Source organism: Rhinoraja longicauda, chromosome 40 (genome assembly GCF_053455715.1).
Source record: "Rhinoraja longicauda isolate Sanriku21f chromosome 40, sRhiLon1.1, whole genome shotgun sequence".
In the NCBI taxonomy this organism is placed as follows: Eukaryota; Metazoa; Chordata; class Chondrichthyes; order Rajiformes; family Arhynchobatidae; genus Rhinoraja; species Rhinoraja longicauda.
This window is the reverse complement of record NC_135992.1, coordinates 5,853,843-5,878,267: the sequence shown is the minus strand read 5'-3', so window position 1 is coordinate 5,878,267 and position 24,425 is coordinate 5,853,843. Positions and strand designations below refer to the sequence as shown.

Genomic DNA, 24,425 nt, shown 5'->3' with positions numbered 1-24,425 from the left:
GATCCCCGCACATCAACACTCGGGCAGGCTGGGACTCTATTCCTTGGAGCGCAGGAGGATGAGGGATGATCTTACAGAAGTGTATAAGATCATGAGAGGAATAGATTGGGTAGATGCACAGAGTCTCTTGCCCAGAGAAGGTGAATCGAGGACCAGAAGAAATAGGTTTATGGTGAAGGGGATAATTGGAATCTGAGGGGTAACTTTTCCACACAGAGGATGGTGGGTGTGTGGAATGAGCTGCCAGAGGAGGTAGTTGAGGCTGGGACTATCCCAACATTTAAGACGCAGTTGGACAGGTACATGGATAGGCCAGGTATGGAGGGACCAAATACTGGCAGGTGGGACTAGTGTAGCTGGGACATTGTTGGCCGGTGTGGGCAAGTTGGGCCGAATGGCCTGTTTCCTCGCTGTGTCTCTATGAGTACCCGACACACACTAGGGACAATTATACCAAAGCCAATGAATCTACAAACCTGAGCGTCTTTGCAGTGTGGGTGGAAACCGGAGCGCCCGGAGAAAACCCAGAGAACGTACAAACTCCGTACAGACAGCAGCCGTGGTCAGGATCGAACCAGGCTCTACCGCTGCGCCACCGTGTACTGTTCACCCGGAAAGAATTATAGACAATAGACAATAGGTGCAGGAGGAGGCCATTCGGCCCTTCGAGCCATTCAATGTGATCATGGCCGATCATTCTCAATCTCAATTTAGTACATCAAGCCCCTCCGTGCCTGACCAGCGGGTGGTCCTGTCCTCCAGAAGGAGACCCGCCTTCCCGGAGGGCATCCCTTAATTTAGCCCAGAACAGTTTCTGGCCTGCGACATCCGAGGGCCAGCTGATGTAGGTCTTCCTCCTCACCAACTTGCGGAGGTGGTGGTAGGAGGAGAGGACGTGGGCTGGGATCTCGTCCAGGAAGACCAGGATAAGGACATCGCTGTGCTCGTCGAAGAGCCTGTACAGAGCGACCTGCATCTCCATGGAACACCACTCGCTCAGCAGGTAGTTCTTGGAGATGATAGAAACATAGAAACATAGAAATAGGTGCAGGAGTAGGCCATTCGGCCCTTCGAGCCTGTACGCACCGCCATTCAATATGATCATGGCTGATCATCCAGCTCAGTATCCTGTACCTGCCTTCTCTCCATACCCCCTGATCCCTTTAGCCACAAGGGCCACATCTAACTCCCTCTTAAATATAGCCAATGAACCGGCCTCAACTACCTTCTGTGGCAGAGAATTCCACAGACTCACCACTCTCTGTGTGAAGAAATGTTTTCTCATCTCGGTCCTAAAAGACTTCCCCTTTATCCTTAAGCTGTGACCCCTGGTTCTGGACTTCCCCAACATCGGGAACAATCTTCCCGCATCCAGCCTGTCCAACCCCTTAAGAATTGTATATGTTTCTATAAGATCCCCCCTCAGTCTTCTAAATTCCAGCGAGTACAAGCCCAGTCTATCCAGTCTTTCTTCATATGAAAGTCCTGCCCAGGGATCAATCTGGTGAACCTTCTCTGTACTCCCTCTATGGCAAGAACGTCTTTCCTCAGATGCAGAGAGTCCTCTTGCTACTGTAGATGGCTTCCACGATGTTGTCCGTAGCGGAGGTTCCACCTGCCCTTGTGGTAAGCCAGGGCTCCCAGCACGAAGGCGAGGATGGCCGGGGCGGTGGAGCAGAAGACCAAGAAGCCGATGGAACCAGAGGTTGTCGCACACGTAGGCGATGGGGGTTCTCCTGGAGGTCCAGGTAGGCCAGGCTGGGCAGCCGGGGAATGTCCTCCTCCCTGACGACGTGGATCATTGTTGCTCTTCAGGACCAGGGTGTGGAGGCGGCTCAGGTTGGCGAACAGGGCCCCGCTGATGGACTCCAGGCCCACGTTGGCCAACATCAAGGTGCGAAGGTTGGCCAAGCTGGAGAAGGTGGCGTTGGTCCATGGTCTGGAAGCCGTGGTAGATGTCGCTCAGCTGCAAGACCTCCAGGCCCGCCGAGCGGCTGGAAGGGCAGCGTGTCGAGGGTGGTGAACTTGTTGCCCGAGACGTCCAGGCGACCTTCAGCCGCCCCAGGCCCTGGAACAGGTCGTGGGGGAGCGCCGTGGGGCCGAAGGACTCCTGCGAGGTGAGTTTCAGCATGCGGAGTCTGGGCAGCCGGCCGAACGGCGGCGGGAGGGAGGGCGGGCGCCGCCTGAAAGGACAACTTGTTGTTGGCCAGGTCAAGGACTTGGAGCGACCACAGGCCCAAGAACATCCCGACAGAAACGGAGGGCAGCCAATTCCCTGTCCAAGTAGAGGTTGACCAAAGACCGGAGCCCGCTGAAGCCCCACGTTTCAACCCTCTCGATGTGATTCCCACCCAGGTCCAAGGTTAAGGATAAGGGGGAAGTCTTTTAGGACCGAGATGAGAAAGTTTTTTTTCACACAGAGAGTGGTGAATCTGTGGAATTCTCTGCCACAGAAGGTAGTTGAGGCCGGTTCATTGGCTATATTTAAGAGGGAGTTAGATGTGGCCCTTGTGGCTAAAGGGATCAGGGGGTATGGAGAGAAGGCAGGTACAGGATACTGAGTTGGATGATCAGCCATGATTACATTGAATGGCGGTGCAGGCTCGAAGGGCCGAATGGCCTACTCCTGCACCAATTTTCTATGTTTCTATGTATCTATGTAACGAGTCTGGAGAGGGTGGAGTAAGTGGCCCTTGTACACGATGGGGATCCCGTTGTTCCGTAGCTTCAAGTGATCCAGGTTCCTCAGGTCCCTGAAGGTCGGCGCGAAGATCCCGCCGACGCAGTTGTTGGTGATGGAGAGGAGCTTGAGCTTGGCCAGGCCGACAAAGGCGCTGGTGTTGATGAAGTTGATCTCGTTCAGGGCCAGGGAGAGGCTCTCCAGGTTGGGGGCCTGCTGGAAGGCGCTGGACCCGATGGCCGAGATGTGGTTGTACCTGATGGAGAGGTAGCTCAGGTTCTCCAGTCCGCCGCCTTGGCCAAGTTGGCTCAGGGAGACATCCCGGATGAATGTTGTGGTCGAGGACCAAGACGCGGACGCCACTGGGAAGCACCGACACAGGTGAACAAGTCCGGCCTCTTAATCCTGTTGTGGGACAGGTCCAAATACAAGATGGAATCGCTCTGGTTGAAAGTCCAGAGCGATTCTGCAGGTACAGCAGGCAGTGAAGAAAGCCAATGGAATGTTGGCCTTCATAACAAGAGGAGTAGAGTATAGGAGCAAAGAGGTCCTTCTGCAGTTGTACAGGGCCCTAGTGAGACCGCACCTGGAGTAGTGTGTGCAGTTGTACAGGGACCTAGTGAGACCGCACCTGGAGTACTGTGTGCAGTTGTACGGGGCCCTAGTGAGATCGCACCTGGAGTACTGTGTGCAGTTTTGGTCTCCAAATTTGAGGAAGGATATTCTTGCTATTGAGGGCGTGCAGCGTAGGTTTACTAGGTTGATTCCCGGAATGGCGGGACTGTCATATGTTGAAAGACTGGAGCGGCTAGGCTTGTATACACTGGAATTTAGAAGGATGAGAGGGGATCTTAAAGAAACGTATAAGATCATTAAGGGATTGTACACGTTAGAGGCAGGAAACATGTTCTCTCTCTCTCTCTCTCTCTCTCTCTCTCTCTCTCCCTCTCTCTCTCTCTCTCTCTCCCTCTCTCTCTCCCCCTCTCTCTCTCCCCCTCTCTCTCTCCCCCTCTCCTCCCCCTCTCCTCCCCCTCTCCTCCCCCTCTCCTCTCCCTCTCTCTCTCTCCCCCCCCCCCGTGCGGTCACGGGGAGAACGTACAAACTCCGTGGGGACAGCACCCTTGGTCAGGATCGAACCCGGTCCTCTGGCGCTGTAAGGCAGCAACTCTACCGCTGCACCACCGTGTTATTGGATTTACCAGTGGGACCCACAGCTAGAGAATGAATAATAAATGCCTTAAGTGTACTGCACTGATCAGTCTCAATCTGCTGTTACCTCTCAGTTATCCCGGTTTGGCTTGGTGGCACAAACCAAACTCTGTGAGACTTTCCCTTTTGGATGAAGTTAGATACCGACATAGTCCTTCCTCTTTCTGTTCTCTTTGCAAATTAAGTGCCAGGACGGGCACTGTCAGACATTCTGGCCTTCCATCACAGTGAGGAGGTGACTGGAGGAGACTCGCTGTGATGGATGTTTCTTTTGTTTTGGTGTTGGTTTATGATTGTATGTGTTATTGCATATTTTTATTGCTTATTTTTATTGCTCTTATTGTTGAACTGCGGGTAACTTTTCATTTCACTGCACATTAATGTGTATGTGACAAATAAATTGACTATTGACTATTGAGGCAGGCATGGATTTCCAAATGTTCCTCGTTTTTGGTATAAACCAGCGCCTGCAGTTTCTCGTTTCCACAGCGGTAGAGTTGCTGCCTTACAGGGCAGGAGACCCGGGTTCAACCCCGACTACCGCACGGAGTTTGTACGTTCTCCCTGTGACCACGCGTGTTTCCTCCGGGTGCTCCGGTTTCCTCCCACATCTTAAAGACATGCGGGTTTGTAGGTCCTGTAAATTGTTACTAGTGTGTAGGATAGAACCAGTGGTTGGTCGTTGGTCAGCACGGACTCGGTGGGCCGAAGGGCCAGTTTGTATGCTGTAACTCTAAACTAAACCAAACTGAATTGCCTTTTGTGAGTCTTTATTTGATTCCCTTCTGAAATGAGGTGTCCTGCCTGCCGACTGATACCTTCTGCAGTGAAGTTGATTCAGTTGAACAAATACAGTCCAAATGATTGAAGATCTCATTAAAGTTGTGGACAACATGAGCTCTCATCATTATATTTAATAGATCAATAAGTGTCTCAGGTGACCACTCAGGCAGGTCTGATAAAGCCTCCAGTTTACAGATAATAAGATGAGGCAACATCTTGGGTCAAGAGTCAATGAAGTATTGATTATCCCAAATCATTTACTTGTCTGATTTTTCACATCAGAAGTCGATAGGTTCTCAGTTGGCACAGAGTTATAACGAGTATCAAGGGAATGTTGAAATTCAGACTCTTTAAATGATAAATGAGCCGAGAAGAGAATTATTTAACAAATATATGGAGATCTTGAAGGAACGGGGGGAAATGATCACTGCGGGGAAATTATTAAGGCAAACATAGATTCTTGATTAGTACGGGTGTCAGGGGTTACGGGGAGATGGCAGGAGAACGGGGTTAGGAGGGAGAGATCGATCAGCCATGATTGAATGGCGTAGACGTCATGGGCCGAATGGCCTCCGTAGAAGACCCATGTTGACTGGGGTTACCATGCAAACTCCACACAAGCAGCACCCACAGTCAGGAATGAACCCGGGTCTCTGGCGACAAAATATGCTGAATGCTTTAGTTTAGTTTAGTTTTGAGACACAGTGTGGAAATAGGTTCTTCAGCCCACCGTGTCCGCACCGACCAGCGATCACCCATACACTCGTTCTATCCTACCGACGAGGGTCAATTTACAGATGCACGTCTTTGGGATGAGTGAGGAAACCGGAGCACGCGGAGAAAACCCAGGCGGTCACGGGGAGAACGTGCAAACTCCGTACAGACAGCGCCCGCAGTCAGGATCAAATCCGGGTCTCTGGCGCTGTGAGGCAGCAACTCTACCCCAGTCTTCTCTGTGTTGTAAGTAATTTCTCACAGTTCTGTAACCCGATGGCGTTTCAATAGACAATAGACAATAGACAATAGGTGCAGGAGGAGGCCATTCGGCCCTTCGAGCCAGCACCGCCATTCAATGTGATCATGGCTGATCATTCTCAATCAGTACCCCGTTCCTGCCTTCTCCCCATACCCCCTGACTCCGCTATCCTTAAGAGCTCTATCCAGCTCTCTCTTGAATGCATTCAGAGAATTGGCCCCCACTGCCTTCTGAGGCAGAGAATTCCACAGATTCACAACTCTCTGACTGAAAAAGTTTTTCCTCATCTCCGTTCTAAATGGCCGACCCCTTATTCTTAAACTGTGGCCCCTGGTTCTGGACTCCCCCCAACATTGGGAACATGTTTCCTGCCTCTAACGTGTCCAACCCCTTAATAGTCTTATACGTTTCGCTAAGATCCCCCTGTCATCCTTCTAATCTTTCACGGGAACACACTGCAGCCATGAGTCACATTGTGACATTAATATCTCACCCTCTCTTCGTCACCAATGGCTCATCACCACCTTCTCAAAGTCATTATTAAATGGCAGTGCAAAAAGCCTCACTGTCAGTGCCCATGCAAAGGGTAACGAGGAGAGTGTGTTCGATAGAGTCACGATCAATGATTCAGAACTGATCTCTCAAGCACGCAATTGTGCAGCCCACATGCAGAAAGCAGGAAGCATTCACCCTTAAGAGACACTTAGCTCAGGGAAGGTTGATTTTATTCCCTTCACATCACATCTCGAAATAACATCGGGTTCGTCACCAAGCCATGGTGTTTCTTTCCCTTAACTCAGTCCTTGGGATGAGAATAGGCACAAAATGCTGGAGTAACTCAACGGGCCAGGCAGCGTCTCTGGAGAGAAGGAATGGGTGACGTTTCGGGTCGAGGCACTTCTTCAGACTGAAGTCAGGGGGAGAGGGAGATACATCGATAAGGTGGTGTAAGGTGTGAAAATGGGACGAAGCGGATGAAGCTCAAGGAAGATGTAGAATTGATCATTGTTAGCTGGGAGAAGGTAACGACAAAGCAAACAGAGATAAAGTGCAGTCGGAGACAGTGAGACTGGTCGGAGAACTGGGAAGGGGAGAGATGGAGAGAGAGGGAAAGCAAGGTTTACTTGAAGTTAGAGAAGTAAAAGTCTTCTTCAGTCTGAAGAAGGGTCTCAACCCGAAACGTCACCCATTCCTTCTCTCCCGAGATGCTGCCTGACCTGCTGAGTTACTCCAGCATTTTGTGAATAAATACCTTAGAGAAATAAATGTTCATACCTTTGCCCAAGCAAAATATGAGGTGCTGCTCCTCCAGTTTGCGCTGGGCCGCACTCTGACAATGGAGGAGGCCCAGGACAGAAAGGTCAATGTGGGAATGGGAGCGGGAGGTAATTGTCTAGCAACCGGGTGATCAGGTAGGTTTATGCGGACTGAGCAGAGGTGTTCAGCGAAACGATCGCCGAGCCTGTGCTTGGATGAGAAGCCTATCTATATCAGAGTTGATATCAAAACTCCATTAATCTGGCATTTGATTCTATTTTAGTTTAGTTTAGTTTATTTTAGTTTAGTTTAGACATAAGCGGCAATTTACCCGAAACGTCGCATGTTCATTCCCTCCACAGACGCTGCCTGACCTGCTGAGTTTCTCCAGCACTTTGTGCTTTGCTCTAGGTTATATCGTCTGCAGTTCCTTGTGTCACTGCTGCAGATCACAAAAATCTGAGTTAATACAAAAATAACTGCGATACTCTGCAGGTCAGGCAGCAGCTATGGAGAGAGAAACTGAATTAACATTCCAGGTCAATGATCTTTGATGTCTGATGATTTAAGTTGAAATAATAACTCAATTTCACTCTAGTTGTTGCTGCCTGACATACTGAGCATTTTCTGGTTTACAGGCTACATGAATTTAATCCTGAAAGTAATATGGTGGCATCATAAATATTAATACTGCATCTAATGGAATAATATTCTGGAGATTTCATATTCTATTTTGGAAATAAAAGCACACTGTATATATTGTAGAATAACTCTGATATGGTAGCGGAGATTTAATGATTACTGGGAAGTAAATTGTACTTGCAGTATTCATGATTTCCCTGCAGGTACAAACTGTAGCCCTTCGGGACTTACTAAGTAAATGTAAGAAACAGGGATTATTATTTAGAGAACTATAGAGAGCTAGCAACAAGGTCATTAGTTGGTTAGTTTCGTTTTTTGCCACGTGTACCATGAAAAGCTTTTGTTGCGTGCTAACCAGTCAGTGGAAAGACTATACATTATTACAATCAAGTCATCCACATTGCGCAGAATACATGATATGGGGAATAAAGTTTAGTGCAAGGCGGCACGATGGCGCAGCGATAGAGTTGTTGCCTTACAGAGCCGGAGATCCGGGTGCGATCCTGACTACGGGCGCTGTCTGTACAGTGTTTGTACGTTCTCCCCTTGACTGCGTGGGTTTTCTCCGGGATCTCCGGTTTCCTCCCACACTCCAATGACGTACGTTTGCAGGTTAATTGGCTTGGTATAATTGTAAATTGTCCCTAGTATGGGATAGCGTTAGTGTGCGGGGATCACTGGTCGGCACAGACTCGATGGGCCGAAGGGCCTGTTTCCGGGCTGAGTCTCCAAAAACTAAAGATTGGCAAGACTCCTATGTGCCAGATAGTTATTTCCCCCACAAATTTATCCCCCACCCCTATCCCCTCCTCCAGTCTCCTAACCCAAATCAACAGATCACAGAGACACACAGAGTCACTTGCCCAGAATTGGGGAATCAAGAAACAGAGGGCATTGGTTTAAGGTGAAGGGGGAAAGATTTTATAGGATTCTGAGTGGTAACCTTTTCACGCGGTATGGAGCGAGCTGCTGGGGGAGGTTGTGGAAGCAGGGACTATCACAATGTTTAAGAAGCAATTAGACAGGTACATGGATAGGACAGGTTGAGAGAAATATGGATCAAACACAGGCAAGTAGGACTACTGTTGATGGGGGAAGATGGTCGGCATGGGCAAGTTGGGCCGAAGGGCCTGTTTCCACGCTGTGTGACTCTATGACTCTACATCCCTCTATGCCCTTCACCTGAAGATAATTATCTCTTAAAGGCTCCTGGAGATGGTTTCCATTTCGAATAGACGAAATACAATACAATACAATATATCTTTATTGTCATTGTACAGGGTACAAGGAGATTGGGAATGCGCCTCCCATACGATGCAATAAATTAATTAGCTAGTCAGTATTAATTAAAACAACCCAACGAAACAATGAAACGATGAAACGAAATGAGTCTGAAGAAGGGTCTTGACCCGCAACGTCACCCATTCCTTCTCTCTAGAGATGTTACCTGCCCCGCTGAGTTACTCCAGCATTTTGTGTGTATATATATTTCCCATTTCGAACTGAGATGAGGAAAAACTTTTTCAGTCAGAGAGTTGTGAATCTGTGGAATTCTCTGCCTCAGAAGGCCAATTCTCTGAATGCATTCAAGAGAGAGCTGGATAGAGCTCTTAAGGATAGCGGAGTCAGGGGGAATGGGGAGAAGGGAGGAACGGGGTACTGATTGAGAATGATCAGCCATGATCACATTGAATGGCGGTGCTGGCTCGAAGGGCCGAATGGCCTCCTCCTGCACCTATTCTCTATTGTCTATTTCGAACATGCGTGGTTGAAAACGTGTTGCTGAAGAGCCAAAGGTTGGCACGCATTCCTCGGCCAATTCCATCCCAACCGCGTTGCCCTTTTAAGGACGTGTTGTTGAACTACAAAAGAAGGATTCCCCTTTAAGAATGTTATTGGCTGTTCTGGGAGGCAATGACGTCTTTTGAGGGGCCGTGATTGATGTGCAAGGATTGCAACAGTGCTTGGAAGCCCAGCTCAATCGCACCTCGGTATTCCTGGGGCTGCGGGTTTGTTGTGCTTGTGTTTTGTTGTTGTTGTTTTTTGTGAGCTCGACTCTTTCTCCGGTGGTCGTGGCCCCCATAACTCCGGCACCCTGAAGTATCTAACAGTCTTGCTCGGGGCAGGGATGCTTGCATTTCTGGGTGCAGTGATCTGCATCATTGCAAGCATCGCCCCTGGTAGCTCTCCTGGAGCTGTCCCTGGTGCTGGAAATGAAGCCGGGGCGTTGCTCGCCACCCAGGGCGGTGGTGGAGCTGTCCAAGGTGCTGAAAGCGTCCACGGTGGTGGAGCTGTCCATGGTGCTGAAACTGTCCATGGTGCTGAAACTATCCATGGTGCTGAAAGTGGCCACGACGCAGCTCCGGCGCCCACCTCAAGCCGAGCCATCACCAACGCTGGTGACTCGCTGGTCGGCACCGCCAGCCGCTTCCTCTGCCTTCCTTTAGCCCAGGACTGCCCGTCCCCGTCCGCCAGGGAGGACCTGCTGCTGCTGAGGGGCACGGCGGACCACCTACGCCAGATGGTCAGCCAGCAGGGCAGGCAGATAGCCAGCGACCAGCGCACCATCAGGGAGCTGACAGGCAAACTCAGCCAGTGCGAGGGAGGGCAGGAGCTCAGCTTCTTCCAGAACCACCCGGAGGAGTACGCGTGGGACCTGGGCAGAAACAGCCTGGAGGAGGAGGAGGGCACAGAGGAGTCGGAGTCGGAGCAGGCAGTGCTGGATTTGGAGCAGACTATCCACTCCCTGAAGAACAGCATCAAACACCTGGAGGTGAGAGGCACTGCCGTCTAGACACACACACGTACACACATTCCAACATGCACCCTCTCTCCCCTCTCACACACATAAACACGTTCTCTCTCTCTCCCTCCCCTCCTCTCTCTTCCTCCCTCTCTCTCTCCTCTCACACACATAAACACATTCTCTCTCTCTCCCTCCCCTCCTCTCTCTTCCTCCCTCCCTCTCTCCTCTCTCCCCTCTCACACACATAAACACGTTCACTCTCTCTCTCTTGCTCTCTCTTCCTCCCTCCCTCTCTCCTCTCTCCCCTCTCACACACATAAACACGTTCTCTCTCTCTCCCTCCCCTCCTCTCTCTTCCGTTCTCTTTCTCTTACACACATAAACATCTCTCTCTCTCTCTCTCTCTCTCTCTCTCTCTCTCTCTCTCTCTCTCTCTCTCTCTCTCTCTCTCTCTCTCTCTCTCTCTCTCTCTCTCTCTCTCTCTCTCTATCTCTCTCTCTCTCTCTCTCTCTCTCTCTCTCTCTCTCTCTCTCTCTCTCTGACATAAACATGTCTCTATCTTCCTCTCTCTCTCTCCCTCTCCTCTCTCTCACACACACACAGATACGTTCTCTCTATCTCTCTCACACACATACAGGTACTCCCCTCACACATGCACGCACACACGCACGCACACTCAGCCACACTCTCTCTCTCTCTCCCCCTCTCACACAGACATTAACATGTTCACTCTCTCCCCCCCCACATACACACACACACACACACACACACACACAGGTGCCCCTCACACATACACACATGCATGCAGTCACTCACACTTGCACACAAACATCCTCTCTCACACATAAGCACACACGTTTCCTAACACACACATACTATCTCTCTCTCTCTCTCTCTCTCTCTCTCTCTCTCTCTCTCTCTCTCTCTCTCTCTCTCTCTCTCTCTCTCTCTCTCTCTCTCTCTCTCTCTCTCTCTCTCTCTCTCTCTGTGTCTCTATCTCTGTCTCTGTGTCTGTGTCTCTCTCTGTCTCTCACAGTCTCTCCCGCACATACACACACAAACACACAGCACCCTCTCTGTCACACACATGCACACTCAAGCACAAACACGCACACATAGAGCCTGCCTGCCTGTTTACACACCACAACAATTTGTTGCTGTACTGGGCAGTAAATATTTATTTGTGTTGCAAAAAATATTGCGCATTGCAAAATGGTCAGAATAAAAAAAACAAGTCCATTGCTATTTGGTAGACTGTTGCTGATAGATATATATATATATAAACACACACACACACACACACACATATATATATACACACACATATATATATACAAACACATACACACACATACACATATATACTGTATATACATTACAATACAATATATCTTTATTGTCATTGTACAGCGGTACAACGAGATTGGTACAACACACACACACCCATACACACACATACACATATATATATATATATACACACTCACACACACCCATACACACACATACACATATATATATATATATACACACTCACACACACACACACACACACATACATGCACACACATACACATATATACTGTATATATACACACACACACACACACACACACACACACACACACACACACACACACACATATAAACACACACACACACACACACATATATATAAATACACACACACACATAGGTACACATAAAAAACAAACAACAATAGTGCAATGAATCAATAATAGTTTATGTAGTTCAGAGCTTATTTGGAGGCTGTCAAGTTTAATAAATAAGGTTCAGGTGCAAACACCCAAGCACTGACACCCCCATGATCACAGGGAGGAAGCAACAGGAACCCCTGAAACCCGTCACTTGTACTCCCCTGGATGTGGTCTGAGAAAGACTCTGTCCGATCCCTGGCCACCCACTCCATTCCCAACCCCCAGAGGTTTGACAATCGATTAGAATCGATTGAAGAAGGGTCTCAACCCGAAACGTCACCCATTCCTTCTCTCCAAGAGATGCTGCCTGACCGGGTTACCACCTTACCATTATCCCTTTTGGTTTTGAAGAAGACCAGAAGACCTCTTTCACCTGCAGTTGGTTAGGATACGTTGATGTTCGTGAATCATCGGAGCAGAATTAGGCCATTCGGCCCATTGAGTCCAAGGACTGATTGTGCGACCAGCCCTCGTTTTAATGGATCATTAGGGGGGCGGGGAATGGTGGCCATTATTGCCAATTGTCCGTTACAAGTTCCTAAGTGATAGGAGAAAAATGAGGCCATTCGGCCCATCGAGTCTACTCTGCCATTCAATCATAGCTGATCTATCTCCCACTCAACCCCATTCTCCTGCCTTCTCCCCATAACCCCAGGCACCCACACTAATCAAGAATCTGTCAATCCCCGCTTTAAAGATACCCACTGACTTGGCCTCCACAGCCGTCTGTGGCAAAGAATTCCACAGATTCACCACCCTCAGACCATAGAAATTCCTCCTCGTCTCCTGTCTAAAGATACGTCCTTTTATTCCGAGGCTGTGACCTCTAGTCTCAGACTCCCCCACTGGTGGAAACATCCTCTCCACATCCACTCTATCCAGGCCTTTCACTATTCGGTATGTTTCAATGAGGTTCCACCCCCCCCCCATCCTTCTAAACTCCAACGAGTACAGGCCCAGTGCCGACAAACGCTCATCGTGTGCACATCAATTCATTGTTTGTTGGAACTGCTGTTGAATATTCTGGTTTTTCCACTGATGGTTAGGAGTTAGAAATAAAGGTGAGAACAACGTGTTGCCATTTTGTTGGTCCAAAAGACACCCTGGGCGTCTTTTGACACATGCAGCAACAACAATGGTATGACGATTGGCATCTCAATGCGGCCCAAGGCAGTCCATACAGGCACTGAATCAAAAAGAAACAGACACTGAATCAAAGAATAAGATATTTTATTTGCTTAGTTATATTCTGACTTTAAGAAGGGCAATTGATCGCCTTTGTACCATTAACTGTTGATGTGCAGGTAAATGCGGAGGTCAGTTCATGCTCAGTGGGTTTCCACCAAAGATACTAGAGGAGAAAGATAGACCACTCGACCCAAAAAACCGTAGTGCGTCACGGCGCCATTTTAGTAGGCGGAAACTTGCATGCAGAAACATTTTAAAAGAAAAATAACAACAAATCTGTGAATTGATAGATGAGATGTATTCTGCATTTTAATGGTATCATCACACATACTGTCCCCCCAAAACACTGATTACACTGCGAGAGGCGGGTTTTGCTTACCAAAATGGCGGACGTTACGCTTCTTTGCGTACCACACTTCAGTATAGGCGATTTCAAAGGAGTGGTCCATCTTGCTCCTCTAGTATCTTTGGTTTCCACACGCTAGGAAGGAAGAAAAGGTGGGCTGCACGGTGGCGCGGCGCCAGAGACTTGGGTTCGATCCTGACCTCAGTTGCTGTCTGTCCAGAGTTTGTACCTTCTCCCTGTGACCGCGTGGGTTTTCCCAGGGGGCCTCCTGTTTCATGTTCATAAGTCACTGGAGCAGAATTAGGCCATTCGGCCCAACAAGTCTACTCCGCCATTCAATCATAGTAATCAAGAGCAAAAAGACGTACCGTTAGAAAGGAATTTCTTTAGCCAGAGGGTGGTGAATCTGTGGAACTCGTTGCCACAGGCGGCTGAGGAGGCCAAGTGATTGGGTGTTTTTAAGGTGGAGGTTGATAGATTCTTGATTGGTACGGGTGTCAGTGGTTATGGAGAGAAGGCAGGAGAATGTGGTTTTGGAGGGAGAGATAGATCAGCCATGATTGAATGGCAGAGTAGACTTGATGGGCTGAATGGCCTACTACTGCTCCTACAACGTGACCTTACGAACTTATGAAGCCAGTCAAAGGAATGTATATCATACCTTGACGTGCATGAGATATGAGGCTGGAGGACATGCTTATGAGATTGTGAATGAAGCCATTTTGGGCAAAGGTAGATCAATGGGCGCAGATATCCCAAGTGAAGTGAAAAATGGTGTGCAGACCATTTGACCCAACGCAAATAGGGGGAACAGCACCTCATGTTCAGCTTGGGCAGCTTACAATAGACAATAGACAATAGGTGCAGGAGGAGGCCATTCAGCCCATCGAGCCAGCACCGCCATTCAATGTGATCATGCCTGATCATTCTCAATCAGTACCCCGTTCCTGCCTTCTCCCCATACCCCCTGACTCCGCTATCCTTAAGAGCTCTATCCAGCTCTCTCTTGAATGCATTCAGAAAATTGGCCTCCACTGCCTTCTGAGGCAGAGAATTCCACAGATTCACAACTCTCTGACTGAAAAAGTTTTTCCTCATCTCAGTTCTAAATGGCCTACCCCTTATTCTTAAACTGTGTGGCCCCTTGTTCTGGACTCCCCCAACATTGGGAACATGTTTCCTGCCTCTAACGTGTCCAACCCCTTAATAATCTTATACGTTTTGATGAGACAACCCAATGGTATGAATATTGACTTCTCCAACTTCAAGTCACCCATGCTTTCTCCCTCTCTCTCTCTCCGTCCCTCCCCCATCCCTCCCTCAGTCTGAAGAAGGGTCTTGCTCCGACCAGTCTGACTGTCCTCTGATTACATTGTGTCTCTATTTGCCTTGTTGTCACCTTCTCCTTGCTAACAATGGTCTATTCTACATTTTCCATGACCTGCATCTCTTTTGATCTCTTACACTTCCTTATCTCTCTCCCTGACACTCAGTCTGAAGAAGGGTCTCGACTCGAAATGTCATCCATTCCTTCTCTCCAGAGATGCTGCCTGTCCCGCTGAGTTACTCCAGCATTTTGTGTCTATCTTCGGTGTAAACTAACAACTGCCATCCCTTCCCACACCTCCCCCATCCTAGTTGTCCGACCAGTCTGACTGTCCTCCGGATTTTTATCTTTGTATGCTTCTTTGCTACCTTCCCCTGTTCCACATTGTCCTTGATCTCAGTCCCCTTTGATGTCTCGTTTTCACACCTCACCCTTCAATAATTCCCTCCCCTGACTCTCAGTCTGAAGAACTGTCCTGACCCGAAACGTCACCCATTCCTTCTATCCTGAGATGCTGCCTGTCCCGCTGAGTTACTCCGACATTTTCGGTATGGACTTCACGGTGGCGCAGCGGTAGAGTTGTTGGCTTGCAGCGTCGGAGTCCCGGGTTCGATCCCGACTACGGGCGCTGTCTGTACGGAGTTTGTACGCTCCACCCGTGACCTTTCTGAAATCTTCGGTTTTCTCCCTCACCCCAAAGACGTGCAGGTATGTAGGTAGATTGGCTTGGCATGAGTATAAATTGTCCCTAGTGTGTGTGGGATGGCGTTAATGTGCGGGGACCGCCGTTCAGCGTGGACTCGGCGGGCCGAAGGTGATGGTTTCCGCGCTGTAACTCTGAAAAAAAAAATTTGTGTCTCTCTCCGGTGTAATACCTGGGATGGCAGGACTTTCATATGAAGAAAGACTGGATAGACTAGGCTTGTACTCGCTGGAATTTAGAAGACTGAGGGGGGATCTTATAGAAACATATAAAATTCTTAAGGGGTTGGACAGGCTAGATGCGGGAAGATTGTTCCCGATGTTGGGGAAGTCCAGAACCAGGGGTCACAGCTTAAGGATTAGGGGGACGTCTTTTAGGACCGAGATGAGAAAACATTTCTTCACACAGAGAGTGGTTAGTCTGTGGAATTCTCTGCCACAGAGGGTAGTTGAGGCCAGTGCATTGGCTATATTTAAGAGGGAGTTAGATGTGGCCCTTGTGGCTAAAGGGATCAGGGGGTATGGAGAGAAGGCAGGTACAGGTTACTGAGCTGGATGATCAGCTGTGATCATATTGAATGGCGGTGCGTACAGGCTCGAAGGGCCGAATGGCCTACTCCTGCACCTATTTTCTATGTTTCTATGTTTCTATGTAAACCAACATCTGCAGTTCCTTCCTGGACCTTTGGAAGAGTTGACTCTGGGGATAAGAGGAGAATGCCTGGGGTTTTTATTTTTTGCTCTCTGGGAGATTGAAGCTACTGGCTTTGAAATCAAGGCCGTGTCTGGGAAGCACATCCACATCTTAAGTAAAAGTAATGATGGTGTCAGAGAATATTATTTAAATCAGGAAATAATAACCAAGGAAAATAATTTGCAGTCTGTGGTCGGTAGAAACATTTGTCTTGGGCTATAAAGTCCCAGACAAAATAGGTCTCCAAACACCATGGAATTAATTTGTCTGGGGAATGCGGTTGATTTACAATGACCATCGACACAGTTCCCCTAATCTGTATTCCGTGCCAACAGCGATTCTCCTCCTGTTGCATTCTGACAGGCCTGGAGCAATTGCCATCCTGCGAGCTAGTGTTCCTGGAATAAAGCTCAGAATATCTCAGCCGTTTGCCTTGCAGCAGGTGCCCATGGGCAGCGTTAAGCCGGCAGGGAGATGCCAGACGCTGGAATCCTGAGCAAAAACACGGAGCGCTGGTCTGCGGGTCGGGCAGCATCTGCGGAGGGAGTGGCCAGATCACATTTTGGGACTTCAGGCTGCCCTCGTTTTAGATTTACATTTAGAGATACAGCGCAGAAACAGGCCCTTCGGCCCACCGGGTCCGCGCCGCCCAGCGATCCCCGCACACTAACACTAATCCTACACCCACTAGGGACATTTTTTACATTTGCCCAGTCAATTAACCCACATACCTGCACGTCTTTGGAGTGTGGGAGGAAACCGAAGATCTCGGAGAAAACCCACGCAGGTCACGGGGAGAACGTACAAACTCCGTACAGGCGGCGCCCGTAGTCAGGATCTCCGGCGCTGCATTCGCTGTAAGGCGGCAACTCTACCGCTGCGCCACCGTGCCACTCAATCGTAAACCGATCGTAAAGGGGGACGGGGGGAATGGTGTCCCCTATTGCCAATCGTTCCTTATGTTCACAAGTGATAGGAGCGGAATAAGGCCATTCGGCCCATCAAGTCTACTCCGCCATTCGATCATGGCCGATCTATCTCTCCCTCCCCACCCCGTTCTCCTCCCTTCTCCCCGTAACCCCTGACACCCGCACTAATCAAGAATCCAATCAAGAGTATATCCATTGACTTGGCCTCCACAGCCGTCTGTGGCAAAGAATTCCACAGATTCACCACCCTCTGATTAAATAAATTCCTCCTCACCTTCTTCCTAAAGGAACATCCTTTTATTCTGAGGCTGTGACCTCCGGTCCCAGCGCCTCCCACTGGTGGAAACATCCTCTCCACATCCACTCTATCCAGGCCTTTCACTGTTCGGTACGTCTCATTGAGGGCCCCCCTCGTCCTTAGAATGGGGTAAAGGGAGGTAAATATGTACAGTATTGGAAAAACAGCCAACGACGATACACTAAGCAAGACACCCAATAAACAGGGAAGGCAAGCACAGTGTGTGGAAAGGAACTGCAGATGCTGGTTTCTACCGAAGATGGGCACAAAGTGCTGGAGTAACTCAGCGGGACAGGCAGCATCGCTGGAGAGAAGGAATGGGTGACGTTTCAGGTCAAGACCCTTCTCCAGACTGAGAGTCAGGGGAGGGGGAGACTAGAGATGTGGAAGGGTGAGGGGTGAAGACGACAGATCAAAGCAGACGGTGAGCAAAGGAAATTTAGAAATTGTTAGCTGAGGGGAAAGTGACAACGAGGCATACAATCAGTAAAATTAATCAGGAGGACAGTGAAACTAGTCGGGGAACTAGACACTGAGACAATTATTCACAAAATGCTGGAGTATCTCAGCGGGTCAGGCAGCATCTCAGGAGAGAAGGAATGGGTGACGTTTCGGGTCGAGACCCTTCTTCAGACTGATGTCGGGGGTGGGACAAAGGAAGGATACAGGTGGAGACAGGAAGATAGAGGGAGAACTGGGAAGGTGGAGTGGAAGAGAGGGACAGAGGAACTATCTAAAGTTGGAGAAGTCAATGTTCATACCACTGGGCTGCAAGCTGCCCAGGCGAAATATGAGGTGCTGTTCCTCCAATTTCCGGTGGGCCTCACTATGGCACTGGAGGAGGCCCATGACAGAAAGGTCAGACTGGGAGTGGGAGGCAGAGTTGCTCCACTGTGATTTCTCCTCAAGGTTTGTCCACTTTGAAGTTCTCCTCCTCTCTTCGACGAGAGTTTAGCAACATGCTCTCTCATTGCTCCCCCTCTGTGATTTCTCCTGCCCTCCTGCTCTACGACCACATTTTGACCCAGACTCGCTACCACAGCCACTTCAACTCCCCCTCCCACTCCCAGTCTGACCTTTCTGTCATGGGCCTCCTCCAGTGCCATAGTGAGGCCCACCGGAAATTAGAGGAACAGCACCTCATATTTCGCTTGCAGCCCAGCGGTATGAACATTGACTTCTCCAACTTTAGATAGTTCCTCTGTCCCTCTCTTCCCCTCCCCTTCCCAGTTCTCCCTCTGTCTTCCTGTCTCCACCTATATCCTTCCTTTGTCCCGCCCCCCTGACATCAGTCTGAAGAAGGGTCTCGACCCGAAACGTCACCCATTCCTTCTCTCCTGAGATGCTGCCTGACTCCAGCATTTAGTGAATAAATACCTTCGATTTGTACCAGCATCTGCAGTTATTTTCTTACACACTGAGACAAGGTTTTCTCCAACATCCTAGCGGTAACTCGGTGAAACAAGAACCTGGTCCTTTGTCCTTAAGGATAGCGGAGTCAGGGGTATGGGGAGAAAGTAGGAACGGGGTACTGATTGAGAATGATCAGCCATGAACACATTGAATGGCGGTGCTGGCTCGAAGGGCCGAATGGCCTACTCCTGCACCTATTGTCTATTGTCTATTGTTCCCAATATAAATGGAGGCCTTGGACACAACAGATTCTGTACGCTATAACCAAAATCCGTTGTAAAGAAGTCACAAAGTGCTGGAGTAACTCAGCGGGTCAGGCAGCATTTCTGGAGAGAAGCAATGGATGACGTTTTGTTCCTCAGTCTGAAGAAGAAGGGTCTTGACCCAAAACGTCACCCATTCCTTCTCTCCAGAGATGCTGCCTGACCCGCTGAGTTACTCCAGCATTTTGTGTCCGTCTTCGGTTCAAACCAGCACCTGCAGTTCCTTCCTAAACTAAAGCATTCTGCGGATGAAACACTCGCTCCACCACTGTTCGAAGGAATAAATGTCCAGGATGGTTAATGAGCACCAGGCTGGCGGACTAATTGGCCTGTCACGTTAATTGGCTTGGAGCCGCACGCAGGTACAAGACTACATCGTGGCCTCCACAGCCACGTCTTGGCCTCCCCTTGTGCTCCTGACTCACGTCTCATTAGCGGTGGTAAAGGCTTAGGTGACTCAGGAGATGAGTCACAGACATGTGTCCAGACGTTGTGTGTAGCCAGTGTTATAGGGAGGAACAAAACACATGCAGGGCCCTATACGGGTTGAAGAACTGGATTTAAAGTGGGGATTTTTTAGATTTAGAGATACAGCGCGGAAACAGGCCCTTCGGCCCACCGGGTCCGCGCCGCCCAGCGATCCCCACACACTAACACCATCCTACACACACTAGGGACAATTTTTACATTTACCCAGTCAATTAACCTACAAACCTGCACGTCTTTGGAGTGTGGGAGGAAACCGAAGATCTCGGAGAAAACCCACGCAGGTCACGGGGAGAACGTACAGACTCCGTACAGACGGCGCCCGTAGTCGGGATCGAACCTGAGTTCTCCGGCGCTGCATTCGCTGTAAGGCAGCAACTCTACCGCTGCGCCACCGTGGGGATAATCTCTGCGGTTAACTAAACAGGTTTATTGGACTTCCTGCCTTGTGTTATTTAAGCAGAGGTTTCCACCTGACAATGTTTAACGACGGATCTCACTCATTAAATCACAGGTGTAAGGACTTCTTGACCACAGGAGGTGTTGCAGTAAATGATCGGCCATGTGGATGGTCAGCCATGATCACATTGAATGGCGGTGCTGGCTCGAAGGGCCGAATGGCCTCCTCCTGCACCTGTTGCCTATTGTCTATTGCCCATTGTCTAACACAACCTTGGGTACTAAATAGGGAGAGTTTGTTACACAAAAGGGCACAACGTGCTGGAGTAACTCAACGGGTCAGGCAGCATCCCTGGAGAACATGGGCCAGGATTGGACTGTCTGTAGTGGATCGTGACCCCTGGTCTGGAAAAGGGTCCCGACCTGAAATGTCACCTGTCCATGTTCTCCAGAGATGCTGCCTGACCCGCTGAGTTACTCCAACACTTTGTGTCTTTCCTCAATAGGATGTTGGCTGATCTTCTGTCCCCCATGATCCTCACTTCCCTGAGTATTATTACTTTAACTTTAGTTTAGAGATACAGTGCGGAAACAGACCCTTCGGCCCACCGGTTCTGCGTCGTCCAGCGATCTCCCCATGCAGTAGCACCATCCCACACACTGGGGACACTATACAACTTTACAATTTTACCAAAGCCAATTAACCTACACACCCGCGCTTCTTTGGAGTGCGGGATGAAACCGGAGCGCCCGGAGAAAACCCACTCGGTCACGGGGAGAACGTACAAACTCTGTACGGACAGCACCCGTAGTCAGGATCGAACCCGGGTCTCTGGTGCTGTGAGGCAGCAACTCTACCGCTGCGCCACTCAGCACTGAATGAACTCTGAGCCTCCAAAACCCACATGTTCTTTATGTCCTGTGATCTTTCCATCGGTTATTTTCCTGTATCCACTGTTATAGAGTCATAGAGTGATACAGTGTGGAAACAGGCCCAATGGCCCAACTTGCCCACACCAGCCAACATGTCCCAGCTACACTAGTCCCACCTGCCTGCCTTTAGCTCATATCCCTCCAAACCTGTCCTATCCATGTACCTGTCTAACTGTTTCTTAAATGATGGGATAGTCCCAGCCTCAACTACCTCCTCTGGCAGCTCTTTCCATACACCCACCACCCTCTGTGTGAAAAAGTTACCCCTCGGATTCCTATTAAATCTTTTCCCCTTCATCTTGAACCTATGTGCTCTGGTCCTCGATTCCCCTACTCTGGGCAACAGACTCCGTGTGTCTACCCGATCTATTCCTCTCATGATATAGACAATAGACAATAGGTGCAGGAGTAGGCCATTCGGCCCTTCGAGCCAGCACCGCCATTCAATGTGATCATGGCTGATCATTCCCAATCAGTACCCCGTTCCTGCCTTCTCCCCATACCCCCTGACGCCGCTATCCTTAAGAGCTCAATCTAGCTCTCTCTTGAATGTATTCAGAGAATTGGCCTCCACTGCCTTCTGAGGCAGAGAATTCCACAGATTCACAACTCTCTGACTGAAGAAGTTTTTCCTCATCTCAGTTCTAAATGGCTTACCCCTTATTCTTAAACTGTGGCCCCTGGTTCTGGACTCCCCCAACATTGGGAACATGTTTCCTGCCTCTAACGTGTCCAACCCCTTAATAATCTTATACGTTTCGATAAGATCCCCTCTCATCCTAAATTCCAGTGTATACAAGCCTAGTCGCTCCAGTCTTTCAACATATGACATTCCCGCCATTCAGGGACTGTCATGATTTTGCAATTCTGTTCTTTGCTTCGAGTGAGAGAAATGTAGAAACATCGAAAAAAGGTGCAGGAGTAGGCCATTCGGCCCTTTGAGGCAGCACCGCCATTAATATGATTCCTGCTTTCTCCCCGTAATCCTTGATTCCGTTAGCCCTGAGAGCTAAATATAACTCTCTCTTGAAAACATCCAACGAGCTGGCCCCCACTGCCTTCTGTAGCAGGGAATTCCACAGATTCACAACTCTCTGGGTGAAAAAGTTTTTCCTCATCTCAGTCGTAAATGGCCTACCCCTTGTTCTTAAACTGTGTGACCCCTGGTTCTGGACTCCCCCCAACATCAGGGAACACTTTTCCTACTCTGGGCAAGAGACTACCCGACCCATTCCTCTCATGGTTTTGTAATTCGGTTCTTTGTTTCGAGAGAGAGAGAGGTTGTTTAGTCGGAGAGTGCCTGTCACAATGCCGGCTCACCGACCCATTTAGCGAATCAGCCAATGAATTGACCTGCTGAGGAGAGGATGTGACCTGTGTGATTATGTACCTCTGAAACCCGCTGGGACTTGGTGCCTGTTAAGCCTCACACCACACACTGAGTTGCTAATAGAGATGGAATCTCCTAATTGAACTGGAACCCAGCCAAGATGCTGCTATCGCCCGTTGCTTAGTCAGTGCTAGATCACACCATGACTCAAGCCTTGTGTGTAGGTGACTACATCCCACCTCATCATTTAAGACGCAAGGAAATACATTTTCACGCTGCTGTGCACAAAATGCTGTGGAGTAACTCAACGGGTCAGGCAGCATCTCCAGAGAACAAGAGTGAGACCGCACCTGGAGTACTGTGTGCAGTTTTGGTCTCCAAATTTGAGGAAGGATATTCTTGCTATTGAGGGCGTGCAGCGTAGGTTTACTAGGTTAATTCCCGGAATGGCGGGACTGTCATATGTTGAAAGACTGGAGCGACTAGGTTTGTATACACTGGAATTTAGAAGGATGAGAGGGGATCTTATCGAAACGTATAAGATTATTAAGGGGTTGGACACGTTAGAGGCAGGAAACATGTTCCCAATGTTGGGGGAGTCCAGAACAAGGGGCCACAGTTTAAGAATAAGGGGTAGGCCATTTAGAACGGAGATGAGGACTTTTTCAGTCAGAGAGTTGTGAATCTGTGGAATTCTCTGCCTCAGAAGGCAATGGAGGCCAATTCTCTGAATGCATTCAAGAGAGAGCTGGATAGAGCTCTTAAGGATAGCGGAGTCAGTGGGTATGGGGAGAAGGCAGGAACGGGGTACTGATTGAGAATGATCAGCCACGATCACATTGAATGGCGGTGCTGGCTCGAAGGGCCAAATGGCCTCCTCCTGCATCTATTGTCTATTGTCTATTGTCTAAGAGTCTGAAGACGGGTCTCAATGTCCAACGTCGCCAAATCCATGTTCTCTATAGATGCTGCCTGACCTTCTGAGTTACTCCAGCATTTTGATTTGTCTTGTTTCTAGTCTGGAGATACAGCGCTGGAAACAGGCCCTTCGGCCCACCAGGTCCGTGCCGACCAGTGATCGTTCCGTACACTAGCACTATCCCACACACACTCGGGACAATTTACAATTTTCACAAAAGCCAATTAACCTACAAACCTGTACGTCTTCGGAGTGTGGGAGGAGACCGGAGCACCCGGAGAAAACCCACGCAGGTCACGGGGAGTACGTACAAACTCCGTACAGACAGGATCGAACCTGGGTCTGTGTTGCTGTAAGGCAGCAACTCTACCACTGTCCCTTTTTGTTGAGACCCTTCTTCAGAATTCTCTAGACTATCCATGTTCGCCGGAGATGGGACCTGATCCGCTGAGTTACTCCAGCACTTTGATTTTGCTTATCATTTTAATAAGCTTCCATTTAGTTTTTTTTGTCAGTTTTTACGATACAGATGAGGTGCATGTTGGTCAGCACGGGTAAGTTGGGCCGAAGGGCCTGTTTCCACGTTGTATGACTCTATCACTCTATGACTGTATGATATAAAACCAGAAAAGGGAAAATGTCGTAAATGCTCATCAGGTCAGGCGGCAGCTGTAGAAAATGAAGCAGAAAATGTTCAGAAACTTTAACCATTTCTCTTTCCAATGAAGCTCCCTGACCTGCTGAGTATTTACAGCATTCTCAGTTTATTTTAAAATTTCAATACGTCAAGCATCACAGAGGTGCCAGGGGTTATGGGGAGAAGGCAGGAGAATGGGGTTCAGAGGGAAAGATAGATCAGCCATGATTGAATGGCGGAATAGACGTGATGGGCCGAATGGCCTAATTCTGCCCCTACAACTTATGAACTTACACGGTGGCGCAGCGGTAGAGTTGCTGCCTTACAGCGCTTGCAGCGCCGGAGACCCGGTTACGATCCTGACTACGGGCGCCGTCTGTACGGAGTTTGTACGTTCTCCCCGTGACCTGCGTGGGTTTTCTCCGAGATCTTCGGTTTCCTCCCACACTCCAAAGACGTGCAGGTGTGTAGGTTAGTTGGATTGGTATAAGTGTAAATGTATAGGATAGCCTTAATGTGCGGGGATCGCTGGCCGGTGCGGACTCGGTGG

The 24,425-nt window shown here is 49.2% G+C and overlaps 1 protein-coding gene across 1 annotated transcript in view; it reads left to right on the top strand.

Moving 5' to 3' along the window:
- Nucleotides 1-24,425, top strand: part of LOC144611388 (uncharacterized) — a 66,703-nt gene that overhangs the window by 28,608 nt on the left and 13,670 nt on the right. The window contains 4 exon segments of the mRNA XM_078430458.1: nucleotides 1,604-1,748; nucleotides 1,816-1,993; nucleotides 2,726-3,126; nucleotides 9,498-10,320. Coding sequence (XP_078286584.1) covers nucleotides 1,604-1,748; nucleotides 1,816-1,993; nucleotides 2,726-3,126; nucleotides 9,498-10,320 — 1,547 coding nt within the window.